At 39.1% G+C, this 23599-nt stretch overlaps 2 protein-coding genes across 3 annotated transcripts in view; both read left to right on the top strand.

The window, feature by feature from the left end:
• The window catches only part of LOC125837375 (probable protein phosphatase 2C 10), a 1808044-nt gene that overhangs the window by 1376904 nt on the left and 407541 nt on the right, over positions 1-23599 (top strand). The gene's annotated exons all lie outside the window — the stretch shown is intronic.
• On the top strand, positions 390-11805 carry LOC125837397 (uncharacterized). Its single transcript, XM_049516531.1, has 2 exons — positions 390-893; positions 11611-11805. Exons 1-2 carry the CDS (start codon positions 390-392, stop codon positions 11803-11805), a joined length of 699 nt encoding a protein of 232 aa, XP_049372488.1.

The raw sequence follows: 23599 nt of genomic DNA, 5'->3' as shown, positions 1-23599 counted from the left end.
TGGAGCATCCGCTCAGTCAGTTGTCCGCTACAGTGAATCCATGCCAACCGGTCACACTTCCCAGCAACACCATCTAGAATCCAAAAAATTATGGATATTGTATGGCAATCACGACTCGCGGAGGAAAATAGACTATTGATCCTTCCATGCCGTATGAGGTTGAAAAGATGATAGAAAATGATGCAGATGAGGTTGTTGTTACTGGAGAGACAAAAGATGATGCATAGAAAGAGGTTGAGTTGACCTAGAAAGTTATGCCCATGCCTAGACCTCCACTTTTCTTCCCACAGAGGTTAAAACAAAAGACTGAGGAAGGAAAATACCGCAGGTTCATAACAATGTCGAAACAACTTTCCATCAATGTCCCGTTGATAGAAGCCTTGGAGCAAATGCCTGGGTATGCAAAATTCATGAAGGACTTGGTGACCAAAAAGAGGGATGTTAGTTTTGAGAATGATGAGAGGTTGCAGCATTGTAGTGCCATTTCAACGAGGTCACTGGTACAACACAAAGAGGATCCCAGAGATTTAACTATTCCTTGCACCATCGGTAAGATGATTTTTGCAAAGGCCTTGTGTAATTTAGGGGCAAGAATTAATTTGATGCCATTGTCAATTTATAAGAAGTTGGGTTTAGGAGTTCCAAAACCAACTGCGATGCGTTTACTTATGGCTAATAGAACTGTGAAGAAGCCCATTGGAGTGCTTCAGGATATCCTTGTGAAAGTGGGGCCATTTATTTTTCCGGTGGACTTTGTGATACTTGATTGCGAAGTTGACTTTGAGGTTCCCATCATCTTAGGGAGACCATTCCTCGCCACTGGGTGCGCCTTAGTCGAAATGGAGAAAGGACAGATGAAGTTTCGACTGAATAAGAAGGAGGTGACATTTAATGTATGTCGGTCTATAAAGTAGGAAAGTGACCTTAAAGTAGTATCTGTGGTGAGTCACATTGTGGAACAAGGTTCTAAGGTATCTAGTAAAGAGAAGTTAGGTGCAGCCTTGTGCAAGGAGAAAAAGCAGCATGAGCAAAAGATAGAAAAGTGCGAACTAGCTTTAGAGTGACCCAAGTGTCCCCACAAGGAATGGTTGAGCTCGAGAAAAGGAAGGGGATAAGGTTCAAGGCCAACCACTGGAAGATAAAAACTACATGGGAAATTCTGAGAATGTCAATGCAGTGATAGAGGCATGGAATCTTGATGAAGTCTGTGTAATCAAGGTGTATGCATCGTCTCGAGACATTAAATCAAGCGCTGCTTGGGAGGTAACCCAAGATATACAATGTAGCCAACTATAGGTTTTTCTTTTCGATATAGGAATTTTCTTCATTTATTTTGATTTTTGTAGCTCTTTTGATAGGTGTTTTATTTTTATATTAGTGTTGGCTAGATATAGAATAGGGTCTGTGTCTAAAAACTGTCCATAAAATGTAAAAAGAAAGTCCTAATGGTTGCTACGTGTGTAGGGACGAAAGGCAAAATATGCAGAAAATAGCTGTGCACAGGTCTATGGACCCCATCAACGGTCCGTTGGTCCATCCACGGTCTGTGAATGGTGTCCATTTATCCCAGGTAAGTTTCTAAAATTTTCTAAGTGTCAGAGTGACCTACCCTACCTACGATTCATTGGTCAACCCACATACCATCGACGGGGTCTCGTGGGTCCAAAATTAGGGTTCTGCATGACCCGACCCGACCCGACCCCTATTTTATAAAACCTTTTAATTTTAAACACTTTCGATGTCCATATTCTTCCCCCCAACCATCTTTCAAACTTCTAAATCCCCCAAATCACTCTCATAACCCCCATATCATCCCCACAACAATCCCACAGATCCCATAATCTCTCTTTTCTCTCCCAAATCACTTCCATCTTCACCCCAAAGTGAATTCACGGTCCGAGTTTGGTGTGCACGTTGGTTTAGGAGTTTTTGGAGTCGATCACACACTCACCATTGTTGATTACTTGTAAGGTAAGTTGATTTCTCCAAAACTTTCAACATTTCATATTTTCATACTGAAATCACAACAATGAACTCGACCTTGGGTTGTAAATTATGTGTTTGAATGTTGAACTGTAGGTAGAAATACCCTTGAAATAATGGTATGTGAGTGTGTTGTAAATTATAACCAACTAAATTAGTTAATAGGTCGAATTGGAAGTTTTGACTTAGGGTTCGTATGTTTCGGTTTGTTAAAATGTTGAAATGTGTGTCAACAAAACCCTAAGGATGATTAACTACCATATTATATATTGAAATGCATGTATAGGCCTATTTTGATTGTGTAATTGTTGACATAAGGCATGAAGTGTGAGTCAAGTCTGAAACCTGGCACATAAATGACCTACAACTCCAACCTAAGACTGTAGGTCATCCTACTGTCACGACCCAGACCATCGTGATTGGCACCCACACTAACCCTCTGGTGGGAGAACCATTTATACTAATTAGCTAACCAACTCAATCAAATACTAAAATATTTAAGTTACAGAAGCAAGTTAAATGCTAAGGAAAGAAATAGGGAGTTCCCATAAACTCCAAACAAAAGTCTAACAACTATAACAAATGCGGATGTAACACCTAGAACCTGAAAGTCAATGTACCAAAACTCTAACAAGATCCATAAGTCTAAACAAGAAGGATTACAACCCCAACTAATGAACTTATAACTAACTAGAAAGTCTAAGTCCGAAATGTGGACATAAACAAAAAGAGAACTCATGGTAGCCTGGAAGAACGGGCACACCCTTGAATTCGAAGCGGTCACTGATCTTCTAAGTGAGGTCTGTCAATAGCTGCCTGAAGATGCCCTGTATTCAACAAATAAAGAGCAAGTGCAGTATCACTACACAACCATAATGTATTGGTAGGATCACGCGGCGATCCCACTAAGTTCAACTTACATAAGTCAATACAACATAATAATAACATGCATACACCAAATATATAAAATATCATCAACATTTACAAAAAATGAACAGTTTCACAATTCTCAAATATCACAGTTATATCAAGTCATTGGTCCTCTCATGGAACCCAAACCCAAATTGTTAGCATACCGGAACGTGGTACCAGATCCAATGATTATGTCGAACGTGGCAACTGATCCATAATTATGTCGGAACGTGGTAACTGATCCAAGTTAGTGTGTTGAAACGCAACACCCGATCCATTCACCAATCCACAATCACAAGTATATTCTCATAGTCATACAATCAATTCATGATGTCATGGCAATAATTATTCAATCATCCTCATTTACGAATAATGTGATCAATAATGCAACATTCACATACATATATGTATCATAATGAAGAAAGAAAAAACATATATCACACAATATGAAATCACAACCATCACCTACCTCGAACAAACCTTGAATCCCTTAAGAAACTTGATTCCTTCCTTTCCAGATTCTTTCCGCTTGTTCTTGGTCTACAAACAATCAAAATAACACGGAAATCAATAAACAATCACTAATTACCCGAATTACTAACAATTATATCAACCCTAGATAAAACCCATGATCCCAATATCCAAATTAGGGCGTTTTCCACCATAATTCTCTGGTCAAAACTCTTCCCCGTCGATAATTACCTATTAGATTACGTTCTACGCATTGAAAAATAGATTTGGGGAGTGAAATTATTACCTTTAGCCTCAAGAATGATGGAAACTTGTCAAGAAAAGCCCTGGGTTCGTTCCTTAGCTCTCAAGTTTAAAAAATGTAGAATAAAGATATTTTGGGGTTTATTTCCAACTTTAAGTCGCGTCTGCCCCACCACAGATTCCTGTTGTAGCGGCTTGCACGAAACAATTAGATAATTTAATAATTCCAATACCCCTATTTCACAACACACCTTCAACCAACGACACTAAAAACTACCCGTTCACGCCAAGATTAGTTTTGGGAGTTTTACTCACCCGAATTTAGTTTCGTAAAGTCATACGGGTTCCTTAACGTCTTAGCTACCTACTCATAATCAACATCATTATTAAATCGCCCAATTGATACCAAATTTCCCTAGACCTCACATACTATGATTTCGTTCAAATTTGGACTAGGTTGGGAAATCCCAAGTTACTACGAAAAAGTTTTCCGACCCAAAAGTTTTTCCCATTGTCTTTTCTATAGCAACGGGAATAGGTCGTTAGAATAGATACCAATTTACCAATTACTCATTCCCGAGTGACAAATTTAGGAAAAACATGCTAAAGAGAGAATGGGGTAGTACCTAAATCAACGAACAATTGGGGATACTTGTCTTGCATGTACCTCTCGGTTTCCCAAGTAGCTTCCTTAACTAGACGATGCTTCCATTGAACCTTCATGGACTTAATCTCTTTGGTCCTCAAAATACGCACATAACGATCAAGAATTGCAACCGTTTCCTCCTCATATTGGAGGTCTGTATCTAACACAATTGAGTCCCACTTAATGATATAATCCCCGTCACCATGATATCTCTTCAACATGGACACATGAAACATCAGATGAGCTCTCGATAGGTTAGGAGGTAAAGCCAATCTATAAGCCACTGGCCCTACACATTCAAGAACTTCAAAGGGACCAATGTAACAAGGACTAAGCTTGCCCTTCTTGCCAAATCTCATCACCCCTTTCATGGGTGACACCTTAAGAAGAACATTCTCACCAGTCTAAAATGTCATGTCTCTTACCTTATGATCTGCATACTTCTTTTGTCCTTCTAGAAGTTTAGCTTGAATACTATTCACTTTATCTTGAGCATCATTCACTAAATCAACCCCCAAAGGTTTCACATGTCCAGTCTCAAACCATCCTATGGGTGATCTACATCCCCTCCCATAAAGTGCCTTAAATGGTGCCATATCTATGTTGGAGTGATAACTATTATTATAGGAGAATTCACACAAAGGTAAGAACTTATCCCAATGCCCTCCAAAATCAATCACACATGCCCTCAACATGTCTTCTAACACTTGATTAGTCCTCTCGGACTGCCTGTCCGCCTGTGGATGGAAGGCCGTACTAAAAGTGAGTTGTGTGCCCAATTCATCATGTAACTTCCTCCAAAACATGGATGTGAATTGGGTACCATGGTCTAAGATGAAATAAAGGGCCACCCCATCCAACCTCACTATCTCTTCCACATAAACTTTAGCCAATTGTTCAGCATTATAATCTTTTCTTACCGGAATAAAATGGGCTGATTTAGTCAATCTATTAACCACTACCCAAATAGAATCAAACTTCCCCAAAGTCTTGGGAAAATCAACTACAAAATCCATGGCTATCCTCTCCCACTTCCATTCTGGAATTGGCATTCTTTAAAGCAAACCTGTAGGCCTTTGATGCTCATATTTTACTTGTTGGCAATTTTGACAGTTAGTCACAAACTCCACTATATCTTTCTTCATGCCCGACAATAAATAAATTTGCTTCAAATGTCGGTACATCTTGGTCACACCCGGATGAATGGAATATCGCAAACCATAGGATTATGTCAACAATTTCTGAACCAAGTCATCAACTCGAGGAACACAAAGCCTTCCTTTAAAACTGAGCACACCTTCCGCATCAAGAGTGGTCTCTTATGCATTACCAATCGCAGTCTCCTTCTTAAGTTCATTCAAATTTCCATCCTCAAATTGTTTGGCCTTGATCTCTTCGATGAATGTGGCCCTAACTTCATTGCTAGCTAACACCCCGCCTTTTTTTTTATGCCCAATTGCATGAATTTGGACTCCAAGGTCTGAATTTCCCTAGCCGAAGGTCGCTTAGTTACACTAAAGCAAGCTAAACTACCCATACTCACCACTTTTCGCCTCAAAGCGTCCGCCACTATATAGCCTTACCCAGATGGTATTAAATGGTCACATCATAATTTTTGAGTAAATCCATTCACCTTCGATGTCTCAAATTCAGATCCTTTTGAGTGAACACATGCTGCAAACTACGATGATTAGTCAACACTTTAACCTTATAAAGGTAATGCGGCTAGATCTTAAGAGCGAACACTATTACCGGTAAATCCAAATCATGTGTTGAGTAATTCCTCTCATGCACCTTCAATTGACGCGATGCATAAGCTATAACATTCTTATCCTACATCAACACAACACCCAAACTAGAGTGTGAAACATCACAATAAATAATAAAATCCTTACCTTCAACCGATAATGCTAGAATAGGTGTGGTGGTCAAGAGAGTCTTGAGGTTTTGGAAGCTCTCCTCACATTTTCAGCTCATTCAAATGGTATCTCCTTTTTGGTCAAATTAGTCAAGTGAGTGGCGATAGAAGAATATTTTTTCACAAATCGACGATAATAGCTATCGAGCCGTACCCAATTCTTAACTACCTCAATCTTTTGAGGATCTACTGTTACCCCTTCTTTTGAAACTACATGCCCCAAAAATGCAACCGAAGTCAACAAAAAATCACACTTAGAGAAATTCGCATATAACCTTTGTTTACCAAGAACACCCAGGACAATACGAAGATGGTCATCATGCTCTTCCTCACATTTTGAATAGACCAAATTGTTATCAATAAGGACTATAACAAATGAGTTTATAAATGCCTTGAACACCCCATTCATCAAGCTTATAAAAGTTGCAGGCGCATTAGTCAAACCAGAAAACATAACTAGGAACTCATAGGGCCCATAACGTGTTCTAAACGCCGTCTTGGGGACATCCTCAAGCCTAATTTTCAAATGATGCTAGTAAGACCTTAGAACAATTTTAGAGAAACTGATGCACCTTGCAATTGGTCAAAATGATCATCTATTCGAGGCAAAGGGTACTTGTTTCGAATAGTGACCCTATTCAATTGCCGGTAATCTATACACATTCTCATACTACCATCCATTTTCTTAACAAACAAAATGGAGCACCCCACGGGGAAGCACTAGGACGAATAAATCCCTTATCATGAAGCTCTTGGATTTGAGCCTTAAGGTCTCTTACTTATGTCGGAGCCATGCGATATGGAAGGGTAGAAATGGGACGAGTACCAGGTTCTAAATCAATGCAGAAATTTATATCTCTATCCGGAGGCATACCAGGCAAATCATTAGGAAACACTTCTCTAAATTCTGACACCACATGAATAGACTCAATAGATAGAGACTCAACCTTAACATCCCAAATATGAGAAAAATAAGCCAAATAACCCTGCTCTACTAGTTTACTAACCTGAATGGATGATATGATCTTAGCTTGCTTAGGCTTGTACACCCCTTCCCGCTCTAACTTTTCCCTTCCCAGAATTTCTAGAGTGACAGACTTAGTATTACAATTAAGCACATCATAATAGAGGGACAACCAAGTCAAGCCTAAGATTATATCAAAATCACCAAATCAGCCCAAGTCTGAAAACCTATAAACAAAATAGGACCAGCACGATAGACGTGGGTGACTATGACAGACTTTCCAACAGGGGTAGAAACATGGATGGGGGCATCAAGTACATCACAAATCATAGAAAATTCTGAGGCAAATTGCACGGATACATAATAATAAGTAGAAACCGGATCAAATAACACACTATCCGGTCATAGACAAAAATAGTACATGTGATCACTGCGTCAGACGCCTCTGCCTCATTCTTGCCCAGAAAGGCATAATACTGAGCCCTATCATTTTGACGGGCGACTTCACTGCCTGGCTGCGATGTACCTCTACCTGCATTACCATTTCCTCTACCCCCACGACCTCGCTGTTTACCTCATCGCCCACCTTGTGGATGCCCTCAACCATTATTACCATTTCCCGCGGTTACCACTACTCTAGTTTGCTGTTGCGCGGACTCCATCATACGTGGGTGGCGACAATCTCTCCTCATATGCATATGTTCTCCACACTCGTAACATGTACGATCAAAAGATAGCCTACTTCCCGCCGAAGGTGCGGCTCCCTAGCTATCCTGAATAATATTATGAGTTGGAGTTCTCGAGTAATTTACCTGTAGAAGTGGTCAGAACGGACTGAATTTTCCTGGTTGAAATTATTGGCCTCTCTAACCATTTGGAATAAGAACCTTCAAAGTTACCTGAGTTCTTGGCCCTTTTAGCCAATGTGTTAGCCTAACCATCTCTCTTTAGCCCCTCCATTTTCTTAAGCAAGTCAGTTACCTCATGAAAGCTCCTCCCTGCAGAGGTAATATGAACAGATAATACCCGCAACTCAGAATTTAGTCCCCTAATAAATAAACGGATCCTCTTGTACTCAGTAGTCACCAATTGGGTAGCATATCTAGACAAGGCATGGAACTTAGCCTCATAAGCAGCCACAGACATACTACCTTGCTCCAAAGCCATGAACTCATCCTTCTTGCGATCTCTCAAAGTCCTAGACACATATTTCTCTAAAAACAGAGCATGATACTGGGTCCAAGAGAGTGGGGATAAGGTTGAAGATCTGCACTCCACATAAGCTCTCCACCACTTCATTGCCTCACCTTGAAGTTGAAAAGTCACAAACTAAACCCCATGCTGATGGACAATTTCCAACTTATGAAACCTCGCATAGCAGTCTAAAATAAACTCATAAGAATCCTCACTTTCAGAAACAAAAAATACATGAGGCTTTATCTTTTAAAACCTAGTAAAAATTTCCTGCTCATTACTAGTCATAACAGAACAAAACAAATGATGGAAGAAAGCATCAGTACCTCCAGTTCCACCCACCTTGGGCGTAGTGATAGCAACATGAAGATTGGTAGGAGCTTGAGTTGTTTGAACAGAGGAAAGAACTCCAGGACCAACCAACCCTTTCAAGAATGACATGATCTGCTGAGCTAACACTGGGTCCAAAGGAGGAATACTTGTAGTCTGAGCCTATACCTCTTCCACTTTCCCAACATTCTCCTTATCTTCAACCTGAATGTTCTGCTCTATCGCATCATGGTGTGCATGAGGGGCCTCATTTCAGGGAGCATCTCCGACTGGTGCTCCATCCCTGGTAGGCACTGCCCTTTCTCGGCCTCTACCCCTAGCTCTTCTTCTACCCCTGCCTCGACTATGACCTCTCGCTACAGATTCCTCAACTGGAGCATTAACGGGAGCTATGTGCTTAATGCCATTGAATCTAGTATTAACCATCTGTGGACAGAAGAGTGAAGGTGGTTGGCTACCAATTGGAATCAAGTTATAGCAAGAAAGGGGCAAGATAAAGCAGATAGATTTCCTAAAGTCTATAGCCTCTCGAGGAAAAGTACATACTTCTTTGTACCGTTTCGCAAGACTCTACTAGACTCGATTTGGTACATCGAGATCAAGGAACCTAGGCTTTGATACCAACTTTGTCATGATCCAGACCATCGTGATTGGCACCCAAACTAACCCTCCGGTGAGAGAACCATTTATACTAATTATCTAACCAACTCAATTAAATACTAAAGCATTTAAGTTATGGAAGCATGTTAACTACTAAGGAAATAAATAGAGAGTTCCCATAAACTCCAAACAAAAGTCTAACAACTAAAACAAATGCGAAAGTAACACCTAGAACTTGAAAGTCAATATACCAAAACTCTAACAAGACCCATAATTCTAAACAAGAAGGGTTACAACCCCAACTTATGCACTAATAACTAACTAGAAAGTCTAAGTCCGAAATGTGGACATAAACAGAAAGAGAACTCATGGCAGCACGAAAGAACTGGCTCACCCTTGAATTCGAAGCGGTCACTGATCTTCTAAGCGAGGTCTGTCAATAGCCGCCTCAAGATGCCCTGTATACAACAAAGAAAGAGGAAGTTCAGTATCAGTACACAACCACAATATAATGGTAGGATCACACGACTATTCCACTAAGTGCAACATACATAAGTCAATACAACATAATAATAACATGCATACACCAAATATATAAAATATCATCAACATTTACAAAAAATGAACAGTTTCACAATTCTCAAATATCACAGTTATATCAAGTCATTGGTCCTCTCATGGAACCCAAACCCAAATTGTTAGCATACGGGAATGTGGTACCCGATCCAATGATTATGCTAGACGCGACAATCGATCCAAGTTAGTGTGTCGGAATGCAACACCCGATCCATTCAACAAGCCACAATCACAAGTATATTCTCATAATCATACAATCAATTCATGATTTCATGGCAATAATTATTCAATCATCCTCATTTACGAATAATGTGATCAATAATGCAACATTTGCATACATACATGTATCATAATGAACCAAGAACAAACATATATCACACAACATGAAATCATAACCATCACCTACCTCAATCAAAGCTTGAATCCCCTAAGAAACTTGATTCTTCCCTTTCCGGATTCTTTCTGCTTGTTCTTGGTCTACAAATAATCAAAATAACACGGAAATCAATAAACAATCACTAATTACTCAGATTACTAACAATCCAATCAACCCTAGATCAAACCCATGATCCCAATATCCAAATTAGGGCTTTTTTCACCATAATTTTCGTATCAAAACTCTTCCCCATCAATAATTACCCATTAGATTATGTTTTATTGATCGAAAAATGGATTTGTGGAGTGAAATTCTTATCTTTAGCCTCAAGAATGGTGGAAAACTGTCAAGAAAATCCCTGGGTCCATTCCTTAGCTCGCAAGTTTGAAAATTGTAGAACAAAGATGTTTTGGGGTATATTTCTGACTTTAATTCACGTCTGCCCCGCCACAACGGTACCACCCCATTGCAGCGGCCCCGCCCTGGGGACACAAATACCCGTTGTAGCAGCTTGCACAGAACAATGAGCTATTTTAATAATTCTAATACCCCCATTTCATAATACACCTTCAACCAACGATACTCAGAAACTACTCGTTCATGCCAAGGTTAGTTTTGGGAGTTCTACTAACTCGAATTCAATTCCGTAAAGTCTTATGGGTTCCTTAACGTCTTAGCTACCTACCTATGTTATCAAAATTATAATTAAATCGCCCAATTGCTATCAGATTTCCCTAGACCTCACAGATTCTGATTTCGTTCAAATCTGGACTAGGTTGAAAAATCCCAAGTTACTACAAAAAAGTTTTCCGACCCAAAAGTTTTTCCTCGTTGGCTTTTCTATAACGACAAGAACAGATCGTTACACCTACAGATCGTAGCTCGGGATCTGTGGGTCAGTTGCACATAAATTTTGTACAATTGTCGAATCACGGTGTGGACTACAGTCTGACGTTCTATCAACATACCATTCTGCACATCCGTGGTTCCCACATTAGAGACCTAATTTTGGGTGCTCTGACCTACAGAGGGGACACACGGGCCGTCGTTCCATCTATGGACCATAGGTGCCCACCGTGGGTCGACAGTTCATCGACTGTCCAATTTTTTTTTGAGTTTTAGTTTGGGTCCAATCCTTGTTCTAAAATTTTTCCATGAGTGTTTTTGTATTGTTTTGGTACTAACTAAGACTCCATAGGTACAATGGCCCCTAAACAAGCTCTATCCTAAGCCGCTAAGGGAAAATCCAAATTCATCGCTCCTTCGGGACGTATGATCGTTGAGAAGGACATTGAGGACACAGAGTATATTTCTCCAAACACCAGGACCCCCACTACTCCCTGCACTACTCAGAATCGAGCCCAGAAGATTAGCTCCGACGTGGTCACTGCCTCCAGTTTGAGGAGAGGGCCACACCTATCAGATCACCGGCTGGCTCAGAGTCGCAGTCCGGCTCTAGTTCTACCGGCAGTACTGCCTCTTCAGCAGACTCAGACAGCTATAGCGATAGCCCGATACCTACTAGCATTGAGCCTGCTTCCAAGGCTTATGAGCCTAAAATATGGTGTGTCTCGGGCCAGTATCAGCTTTAGATCAATGGTAAAATGTTTAATGAGCACGAGAGGATGACCAAGACTGTGACTGAGAAGTGCAAGGTCCTTACAGGCAGCCTCCACATTACACCTGCTATTTAGGAGATCTTCCAACGACACTGATGCGAGTGGATGGCACGGAACCCCAGGAAGTACAACGATGAGATTACTAGGGAGTTCTATGATTCGTATGCTGCTACCATCAGAAACTCTATCTCTAAATGGGCTAAGTCCATCGCTCAGGCTCCACTTCAGTTTATATTAGTGTGGGATTACCCAAACGACATATAAGAGGTCACAATCCGTAGGGTTCTATATGAGTCGTCCAATACTCTGCCCATCAATATGCAGAGTATGACTACCAGATGAGAATTATCTAGAGCGGGTCCTTCCAGAGAAATGTTAAGCAAAAGGAGGCTCTTCTAAGGTAGCTGGCATGAGACATTGTTGCGGATGGGGAATGTTTTTTAGTGGGTTTGGACTCTTAGCTTGGTTATCAAGAATAATATACTAAGCTTCGTTGTGAAGTTCTTTGGGTTGCTGGTCTGAAATAGATTATCCCCGGCTCTAATAGCCAACATGATTACATGGGACTGGGCAATGGTGTTGGCAGCCATTATGGCGGGGTTGGAGATTGATGTCACCCACATCCTTATTTCGGAGATCCATGAGAGGGCCTTCAAGGCCACCACCACCTTGACCTTTCCATGCCTTATTTTCCAGCTCTGCACGGAGGTTTCTATTTCTGTTTGGCACTGTGACCGGTTGCTTGATGTGACCAAGACTCTAGATATTGGCATCATTCGGGATGATCCCAACCTCGTTGCATCGCAGAGAGAGCCACAGGTTGAGGTGCCACATCTAGGTGATGATTTTGTTGTCGATGTTGAGTAGATGCAGGCCGATGACTCCACCATTCCAGTCTCTAAAGAAGATGCTTAGGCTCCAGCGTCTCTGACCACCATTCGGGCCCCTAGCTTATCCCGAGCCACTCCCTGTTCAGGGTCCACCTCCATCCCTAGCCCTAGCACGGAAGCTGGAGGCGCAGATGGCCAGTCTACTTCAACATGTAAAGCCATGGATGCAGTGCTCTATCAAAAAGTCTGAGGTAAGGATGGTGTAGATGATGGATCAGAAGGTTCAGGCCGTTCATAAGTGCTTGGATGCTTTTTACCTGAGAGTCTTGGAGAGGCCGCCAACCCCGACCATTGGTGTGACCAATTTACAGTAGGAGTTGGCTATCCTCCGTGCTGATGATTCTGCACTCCTAGCCCCCCAGAGACTGAGCCAGAGGCTTCCTATACGAGTCATGTTGATTAGGTGGTTTTGACTGCCCTATTCGGTGATGCTATGCCGCTACCAGATTCTTCTTGTGCCACTGGAAAGCGCCACTTCTCCGATCATACTTCTGATGATGCTGAGACGTAGAGATTGAGGAAGAAGAAGCGCCAGCACTTGGAGGAGGCCACAAGGGTGTCGTATCTAGATAAGGAGAGGAAACAACAACAGTCCAGTGAGATAGGTGTAGGCCCATCTGGCAGTGTGAACACTACTGAGGGTGTTGGGATAGTTGATGTGAGCGATAGTGATGGCGTTCCTAGTGTTGATCCAGCGATCTCTGGGAAACCGAACCTACCTGCTTCTTGAGAGGTCTTTGGTGCATATACGCCACAGGTTTACTTCACCCTATGTTTTACTTTTGATTTTTGTGCATTGGGGACAGTTGCACCTTATTTTGTTGGTGGTGGGGTAAATGGATTGTGAGTGATAGGGTGAAGTCTGAGTAACCCAACTCATATTCCTCTCTTGGGGTTTTCTTGCGTGTGTTCTTTTCCCCCAAGAGACTGTTTTTAATTTCTGGTGAACCGACTTGTTTAGGATTGCATGTGTAGAAGTAACGACAAGAATGAAAAGAATGATGGCATAAATAACATGAAATTGATACCCGTCCAAAACTTTGAATTGTGCTAGATCTATAGTCTTGAGGAGTTGGATCTTAATATGACATGGTAAAGAACCGATTTGACCTCATGACTTAAGCTAAAACTTGAACTAGGTAATTTTATAATCTGATAATGAAACAATGTGCCAAGTGTGAGTGAGAAAAGTTTGAATGTTCAGACAATATTGTGCAAATCTAGAAATTGCCCCGTTAGTCCTGCTAAGATAATCTAGGCTAGAATTTGGGAAATGATCATAGGCCCTTGTTCTAATAAAGTCCACAAAAGCCTAAAATGATTCAACCATAAGCAATAATTGTTCCCATTGATCCAAATATTTGAGCCTAAAATAGACCATTTTTTTCAATGCACCTGACTCACCTTCCCTAAAATAATTTTCTTGGCACTGGTCCCTCCTTAGACATGTGCACCTTGACTTAGGCCATAAACCTAAGTTGAGGGTGGCTAATTCAAAAAGTTACCTTAATCTTGACCCTGGTCTGACATTGGATATTGTGCACCTCAACTCATGAAAAATACATAAGTTGATGGTGTCTATGAAATAGGAAAACAAAAGAAAAGTGGTATGAAAAGAGTTTTGTGTAGAAGAAAGAAAAAGAAAAGGAAAAGGTGTGACTTTGTTCAAAAGATGAATGGAAAAAGTGCTTAAAGTAATAAAGAAAAATGAAGTGAAAGAAAGAGAAGAAAAGTGAAAAAAAGAGCTAGAAAGTCAAAAGGTCACATATGTGTTGAAGAAAGGCAGGGGAAAGAAAAGAAAATAAAAAGATGTCAAAAATTGGTTGAGAAAACAGGTAAAAAGCCAATGCAATGTCAAGGAGGGCAGAAAGACACTAAAAAGTACCCAAATATATCCTACCTAACCCTGAGACTATGTTACAAGCTAAGAAAGTCCTATTGTGATCCTAGTGACTAGTTTGGAGAGTCTATGCAGTGAAAATAAGGGCAAGCCTATGGTATTGAGCACTAACTATACTTGAAGTCACTTCTGAGCGTGAGTGTTGAATGAATCCTAACACTCAAAATTCATATCTATTGTGGGAAAAAAGATTTCGTTCGAAGTGAGGGCACTAGTTACATTGTTGGAGAGTTGGGACCTTGGTGATTGTTAAAACTGTATGTTGTGGTGTCTATTGGTCAATCTATGTCATGTATTGATCCGGATGAGTTAACTTGCTGAGTCTAGTTGAAAAGGTTTACACTAAGTGAGGTGTGTAATTAAGATTACCATGTGATTGCTTGAGTTTCTATGTTTGCTTCTACACAAGTGTCGTTTAGAGTTTTAGTGTGTCGCTTGAGAACAACCAACAAGTTTAAGTTGAGGGTGTTGATATACCATGAATTTACGGTATTTTTGATACATTTCACTTAGAAGTTGTGTGTGTCTAGGGCTATATTGTGTTAGAAATAATGTTTTATGTGTTATGTTTGCAGGAAATAGTCTTGGACGCGGTTGATGGAGATAAGAGCTGAAATTATGTAGAAGGATCCACCCACGGAAGTGATCCACGAACCGTAGGTCCATTGACGAACTGTCGATGGGCAGGCATAGATGGAACATCAGGGAATTCTGATTAAGTGTGGAACTACGAAGCAATTGACGGCCCTTGGGCCGTCCTGCACATCCGTCGATGGATTCAAAGAGTTGAAGTTCCGGTACCTGATAAAAAATCGTAAGTGTGGAGCCATGGAAGGGGACCTACCGACCGTAGGTCAACCCATGGTCCATAGGTCGAGTCATCGAATAAAGCCGTGTTCCAGAAATTTATTTCCTTATTTTGTTTCCTTTTCATTAGGACTTGTTTTCTATAAATAGGAGTTATACACCTCGTTTTTGGAGGTTAGACATTATTGTAAACTCTTGGTTTTTTTGTTTTGGGAATTAACTTGCAAACTTTAGCAATTTGATTTCAGGATTTCGTTTTATAAGATTTTCATTTTGTAATTCATTTTAGGATCTTCGGGTTTCATCTATTCTAATAGTAAGTTAATGAATTCTTTCTTCTTAAACATGAATTGTGAACTCTCAAGAATGAGTAGCTAAATCCACTAGTGTTGTGGGAACCATGAGTAATTAACAAAGTATGAATAATAACTAAGTAATTCTTGAATAGTGCTAATGCATGATTTGTTAATTCTTTCGCTTAGAAGTCTTTTTAACAGTTGCAAACATTAGAACTCACCTCGTTTCTACTTGCCGGACCAAGGAGGTAGTTAATGAGAAAAGAATTAATAACAGAGATTTAGTGTATGCTATCTAATAGTCTAATGTTAATTGGTGCGAGGGTGAAAACTAAGACATACATTAATGTGATGTCTAATCTGAGGTAAAGGTAAGGGTTAGGAAATTATACACTCGTAGTCGGACCAAGGTGCATAGTGAAATTCCCTATTTGGAGGACCAATCACTTAAAGATACCTAATTTACAAACTTTGCATGAAAAACACTAGGGAAAGATTACTATTATTAGGATTAGTGCGTTAAGAGCTTATGGGGAACACATATGCCCTAGTGTCTCTCTCATATTGATAACTTAAAGTTTGAATCTTGCTCAATTGTTACTTAATCAACAATCTGTTACTTGATTACAAAACCCCCCTTTATTTACTTGTCTCGGAAATAGTTTGACTAAATGGATATAATAGTCAGTTAAGTTTAAGTCTAAACAATATTCCTCGTGGGATCGACCCCAACCTACAAGTTGAGTTCTTTATTTGACAACGATCCCTTATACTTCTTTAGGGAGGTGTAATTTGAGCGTATCAGATACTGAGTCCATTAGTTTGCCATTCTCTTGAGCCAAATAGTAATTCCCAGCGCCGTGACACTATTTCAATACGAAGATGGGTATTTTCTCTAGTCGATCCTCCTTTCGCTCCTTAGTGACTTGTTCTTACGCTTTTGGCGTCCATTTCACATCCCCTTCAGTACCTGCATTCTATGCCTCTTTCTCGTGTTTTTGAACCTACCAGCAACTAATCACATTGGTTGATTGAGATGCATAAACATGACTCGAATACTATTAACACAATGGGAATTTTCCCTCAAACTTAGCTGAAGTTTGGGTTTCATTTGGCTTTGAGGCATATAAATATGCCTATGATCAATGGTCAATTACCATAACTTGAGTGAGAACGATTAAGGTAATAAACTCTCCTTGTAAGCACCAAGACAACAATATTTTGCTGAATCTCTATATGGTAATATGCATCTTGGTGGCTGCGTTTTGTACATATAATAGCAACTCAATGAATAACGACTAAGCACTGAAAATAACTTTTACTAGTCGACAAACTGCAAAAATATTTTAGTTTCAAGACTCGTCCTCTTAAAATTGAATGACATGAACTCTTGAACTTCTTATTTTTTTAGAAATAAAAATGGAATGGATTAATTGGTCGATTATTGGGTGGCTTATATTCTAAAATAGTGTGTTAAAAATTCTTAAAAATTAAACTTATCGTGTCATTAACTGTCATGGCCTGATTTCTTAGGTAATGATGACAACTACTGCATCCCATGAATAGATAAGCCAAACCCGTAGCCCGAAACAAGAAGTAACAGACTATCATGTGATAGAAAACATAAGTTGAACGGGGAACAAAATCAGAATAGAATAAAAAGAAGAAATGAATATATATAAAACAACCCTAAGACATGTCATCAATCGGTAGTCAAGCTTCTAGTAAAAAAGGAGTACAAGGCTTTACGAACAAAAATATATACCAATTGTCTTCGAAAGCAAAATAAAGACTAGGCTTGGCCAAAATAGAGGGAGATCGGCAACTCCAAACATCATGTGCTCACCCTAGTCTCTGATTCCCTAAAGCTACTCCACACAAGATCTAAATCACGTTGAGAACTCATACTATGATATGTAGGGTACAAAATTGTAACATGAGTACAAGCAAGCGGTACTTAGTAGGCATAGGCCGACTGAGCTTCAAAGACAATGCAAGTACAAACAGTAGGTAGGTAAGGAAAGTATAGCACAAGTAATTAATAAGGAAATAATGCATGATACTACATGTAACAAAAAATGGAGGAATCAAATACACTGAGTAAGAGATCGATTCAAAGGAACATACCTGGAGACGTTAGCCAAACAACCTAATCATGATAAGATCCTACCAAGAATATCAACTAACCAAAGATACCAACGGTAAGCACTGGGACTCAATATAATCGCCTAGAAGGTCAATACAACCCAACATAATTAAAGAGCACCAAGATAGGGAAAGATTCAAATGAATTATATAGCTAACAATCAAAACACACAAGATACACAATACTAGTTAGATAATAATCTAACCAGACCCCGACATGTTAGAAAGGTAAAAAACAACACATATAACCCAACTGCTCCCCCATAAGACTCACGAGTGCAATAAGCAATCAAGTATATTAATTATAGGCAATGAATATGAATGTAAGTTTTCTAACAAAAATATAATGATAGGCAATGCATATGAATGTAAGATGTGTGAAGAAAATCCAACAGTTCCACTGAGCTTAATACAACAAGACCGAGTAATAGGGCAATTATACCAAGGTAAAACCCCAAATATCAGTGGTGAGCCCAGACCTTGAACCACGGCTGATACTAGTGCACCTAGACCTGAAAATCATGGCTCATGCGCTAGTGGGAAAAAATGAAAAGTTTTTTTATCGTAAAGATCCATAAAATGAAGGTAGATCCAGCCATTTAGTAGAAAAAAGGTCGATGATATTTCCGACCGATCAAGTAAAAAGTGTGCACATCCTCGATATCTCATTTATATCAAAAGTTCGTTTACAAATCATCCAGGTTGTACGACTCCCATCGAAACCAATTGTAAAAGACTAAAAGTGTAAAATTAGTCTTTCTAAAAATAGTCGTGAAAATCCAATGCATAAAGTAGGATGGTACCACAAAACATGTAAGAAATGAGTATCAATTCAATGCATGACATCACTAGCATATAAACAATAGAAACCACACAACCTAAATTGTATAACCGAAAACATCTTGCCCCTAGACCACATAAAGACTAACCTTCCAAATAGTCCTCGACGAAGGCCTTTGGCAGAACAATATGCCAACAAATTCAACAATAACACCATGACACGCTCACCAATACTCGGGAAACCTAGGAGTCAATGAAGTGTTCGACAATGAAAAGGGGGATAACTTAAGGATCGACACTTTACCCCATACATACTACTCAACGACGACCGAGCACGACTATTGCCAACCTACGACTATGACAATCAACTAAAGTCTCAAGCACCTATGGAGAGTACCCCTAAGCAATCATCATAGGGAGAACAAATAGCAACAACGGTGTTAAATACATTCTAAGCCATCTAAGTCACATAATAGACTAAGGCCTCAAGTATCAACTCTAAAGAGGATAACTACACTAATTATGCCATTAACAAGGCACTACTAGCATAAGCTAAGGATCCCACCACTCAAAGCTACCGAAAGTTTCTACCGGAAATCAAGCAAGTGGAACAAAAGGAAAGGAGTAATAAACCTATCACGTATAGAATTCTAGCATAGATACACAATTCATATTAAACGTTATGTAATAGAGCACACTTAAGAAAAATAAACCATAGCCAACCTCGAAGCCTATTACGCGTGCTATCAATCCACCAAATTTGAAATTTACCATCTGAAATGCCTCCTAATACTACTGCGCTAACAAATAAATAATCATGGATTCAATACAGACATTTAGATACAAAAATTAAAACAATTGGGGACAAACCCAAAATCAAGTCAAAAAACAAAATTGTAGGATCTGTATTGGGAATCCCACAATTGACTCGTCCAATTGGTCTCAAATATCTCATGGAACTTGTGCCCCCAAAAAAGGCAGAATCTGAACCCTAAATGATTACAAATCAGCACAACAATTAAAAACTCAAGAAACACCATTAATGGTGTTAAATGGATGATTGGAGACAAGAAATTACCTAAAAAAACCGAGTCTACAATGCTCCTCCAATGGCCCTAACTCGACGCTCAATCAAGTAACAACTGAAATAAGATGAATCAAAGTTCTATGGCCCAAGTAATCGAGTTTTGAATAATGAACTTCTTAGCTGAAATTCGGGATTTATAACTCATCTATTTCGTCTCTAAAATTCATTTTCTGTCGCTAACATCCTATTATTCAATCCTAAATGTCTACACTAGCAAAAATAGAATTGCTATTTTTTCAGTTTCCAAATGGACCCTCCAGATTTGTGTGGGACCCGATAAAAATATACCATATATGCCACCCCACTGAATCTGGCATTTGGACTCAATTGAATCTTCGGATTTCCAAAAAAAGTTTGTTATTATAGAAATACTCCATTGGTAGGGATGGCAATCGGGCGGGGTTGATGCAGGGCGGGGTGGCTTTAAGGCTATGCGGGGCGGGGTGGGTTTAAGGGTGTGCGGGGCGGGTTGAAGTGGGTGTTTTTAAAATAAATGTGGGGCGGGGCGGGTATATGTGATTTCATGTGGGTTCAAATTTAATTTTAACTTCTTACATGTTATAAGAGTGATAGAGCATTATTTATTAAAATAATTTCTTTAAAACTACTATAATATTCAAGATAGTAAATGAAAACGGTTCAATAAAATATAATACAAACATGTTTGCAATTGACCTGTAAAAAATGAAATTTTAAGTCACTATCCTATTAAATTAATACAACTTAATGAAAAAATGAATTTATTTTCATGAATTTTATATTTATTATCAAACTTAACTAGAAACAGAAAGTATTAAATAAGTTATGAGAGGTGGGTTCATGCGGGGCGGGTGAAAATGAAAAAAGTTGTTCTGTGAAGCGGGGCGGATTAAAAATTGTGCGGGTTAAGCTCAACCCGCCACATCCTATTGCCATCCCTACCCATCGGGATCCCTTAAGTCCTAAAACTCAACTTTTCGCCTAAACACTCAAATCACAACCTAAGGTCTGAGGATTTTAACCAACAACTCTACGAACCCTAATTCAACAATTCGGAGCTAACAGAACCAACAGAATCACATTCTGAGTTCTTTTTTGTGAAGTATTTATCCGAGTGAACCATTCAAACTTTAGAAGCTCCATAATAGAAAAACTTGCATAAAAACCAAATGAATGACAAGTTGACTAATCAGTCAGTCCCAACGAGACATAAATAACTTGTGGCAACTACATGAAATATCTTAATGTGGAAAATATTGGAAACTAGAGAAAATGACCTAGAGGGTCATGACAACATCCACTTCCAAAAGGACTTTCCTCCTCGAACAAGAAAAACTTGAAGGAACGAAAGGACGAGGGTACCAAACCCGTATGCTCTGCCAGACCCTTACACACCCTCTTTTATAGAATAAAGCCAACTTAGAACTCAGCAAAGAGAAAGACTCTCAAATTCATTTCTTCGCTTCAAAATCCAAACAATCCTCCAAGTCCTCCCTTTTACTTGGACTCTCACCAAACTTATTTTAACTCGATCGGAAGTACCAGATTTATCTGAGATAAACTAAAACAACACTAATACCAATGTATTAAGAAACCACATGACCATGTAGAACAACCCAACCCATAAATAGGGTTATCTACCTTGTACTCTATTTCAACGCTTTCAAATCAGTAGGAGCATCTTGTCTATCCTGAACCACACAAAGCCTCTCTGTCAATAGCTAAATCCTACTAAAAAAACCACATGGTTGCAACCTTAAAAGAATGTCATGCTTCACTAGAACGTCGAGAAATGATAACAACCAATATAAGTAATAAAGCCTAGGTCAAGGATTAAAATGAAGCCTCTACTTATGAAACCAACATTCTAAGTTGAAACACAACCATCTGAAACTGAACATATTACTCCAATGGATGATGACTTCACAAAAAAAAAAAAACTATACTGAGACCAATTCACTAAATTTCTTATACCAAGGGAACTTCTACAAAACCAATGTCAGTGCTCATAAACTACTCTGCAAGCACAAATATAATCTAATCACCCTAAACTATGAGAAACTAAGCCGGTAGGTAGGATATAAGCATAGACAACCAATGAATACTAACCCAAAAGGTACCATCCCCAGCAACGAATACCGCAACCTAACCGCAATAACAAAAGTAAACCTCGGATCCTAAAACAACTATGTAGTCACTGATTCCATGAATTATTTTGACTTCATCCTTTAGATGCATCCTCTTGCGAAGGCTAAATCTGAAGCCATCAATAAGCAATCAAATAAAAAACTAAATCAAAAGTCTGACCTTGATAACAATCAACATCACTGACGTGGAACAACGACAATACCCAAGTGATACAAGGGATCACTTCTTCAATTCCTGAATAGCCATAACTAAGCACCAAAACCATCCGAATGAGACACACCAAATATACATGCAGGGGAAATATCAACTTTGGAACCTTAGGAACAAAGAATAATATTAAGGCAATGGGAAGAATCCGTTAAATAGGACTACCACAACACCACAGAAGGTTGAGCCGCCTTTCACATAAATCTAACACCCACCAACCTCTCAACTACTAAACAAAATGATGGCACACAATGAAAGCAACCTCTTATTATGAATGTATCAAACAACTTAAAAAATTTAAACATAAGGTAAAGTTGGTCTAGCCATATGTCAAGTAAGGATCAATATCACAACAAAAGAACATCGTAAGGGTGGCAAAAGGGAAATCCAACTAGTTCACCTATAACTTCATAACAAAATCCACTACGTTCAAAGGCATGGGGAGTTACTTAACAAAAACTCCCAAACATAGAAACACGATCGAGTTGATCCACTTCTAAAATAATTAAACTAGAGGATATAAATATAAACACATAATCCCTAATAAGGTTATGGCAATAGTAAAAATATGAACAACAAGTTAAGCAGGCATACATTAGTATAAAAACCCTAAATCCACACAACATAAGAAATAAGGGATAAAACAATGAAATCACATTTATACTAATGATAAATGGAGCCTCGGTCCTTGGCCTGCTTGTAGAAGTATAGAATGGATCCTGTCCGACCTCAACCTGATTATCAAAACTGCCACCAACAATACTCAAAGTTGATAATTATTAATATTTTGAAATTTTTTAAAAATTACATACTTATTAAAACTACAACTTGCAATATTTATGTGTAAACGTAGATGACTTATTCAATTTTACTATTGTTGACCATCTTTTCGATTTTAAAAGTAGATGGTTTATCTTTGTTAACTTGAAAATTGATATTTTGTGAGTGATCAATTTAATAAGATGAGTTTTTTTATCCTCAAGCAAATCAAGTGAAACAAATAGCAAACATGACAACAAAATTGTTCTTCTCATAGCTAGTTAGAAGACCATAAAAAATAATATTATTCGACAATTATCTACCTTGACCCAAGTACATAATAGTTCAAGGGTATAATTGGAAAGAAGCTTTTATAGTGTTTTAATCCAAACACAAGATGAGGTGGGAAACAATGAACCAAACACTTGATAAATATAAACCCCGCTTTATTAATTCCTGCACTACTAATCCCTGCATTACTAGTCCCTGCGTTACTAATCCCTGCATTACTAATCCCTTTGTTACTAATCCCTATGTTACTAATCCCTGCATTATTAATCTTTGTACCAAACGACCCCTAAATTGAGTGGCAAAGTCAATCTCCTAATGAACCCCTGACTCAACTCTTACTCATGAGGGAATAATGTGGGAGTATGTCTTATGCACTCGATAAATCTCAACACATACTTTGATATGGACAACAAACTAGGTTGGAAACCAACCAACCCAATTGTGGTCTATGAATCACTTGCTACACCAAGAACAACAC

The sequence above is a fragment of the Solanum verrucosum genome, unplaced genomic scaffold, assembly GCF_900185275.1.
Source record: "Solanum verrucosum unplaced genomic scaffold, falcon-dt-bn FXZP01000147.1, whole genome shotgun sequence".
NCBI lineage: Eukaryota > Viridiplantae > Streptophyta > Magnoliopsida > Solanales > Solanaceae > Solanum > Solanum verrucosum.
This window is presented reverse-complemented; position numbering and strand designations above follow the sequence as displayed.

What these genes read in the sequence shown, in the direction of transcription:
- LOC125837397 (XM_049516531.1), top strand. Translation starts at nt 390, where the DNA reads ATGCCTGGGTATGCAAAATTCATGAAGGACTTGGTGACCAAAAAGAGG. An exon ending in AGAAGGAGGTGACATTTAAT is followed by an intron (nt 894 to 11,610) that starts GTATGTCGGTCT and finishes CACTGCCTCCAG; the next exon opens with TTTGAGGAGAGGGCCACACC.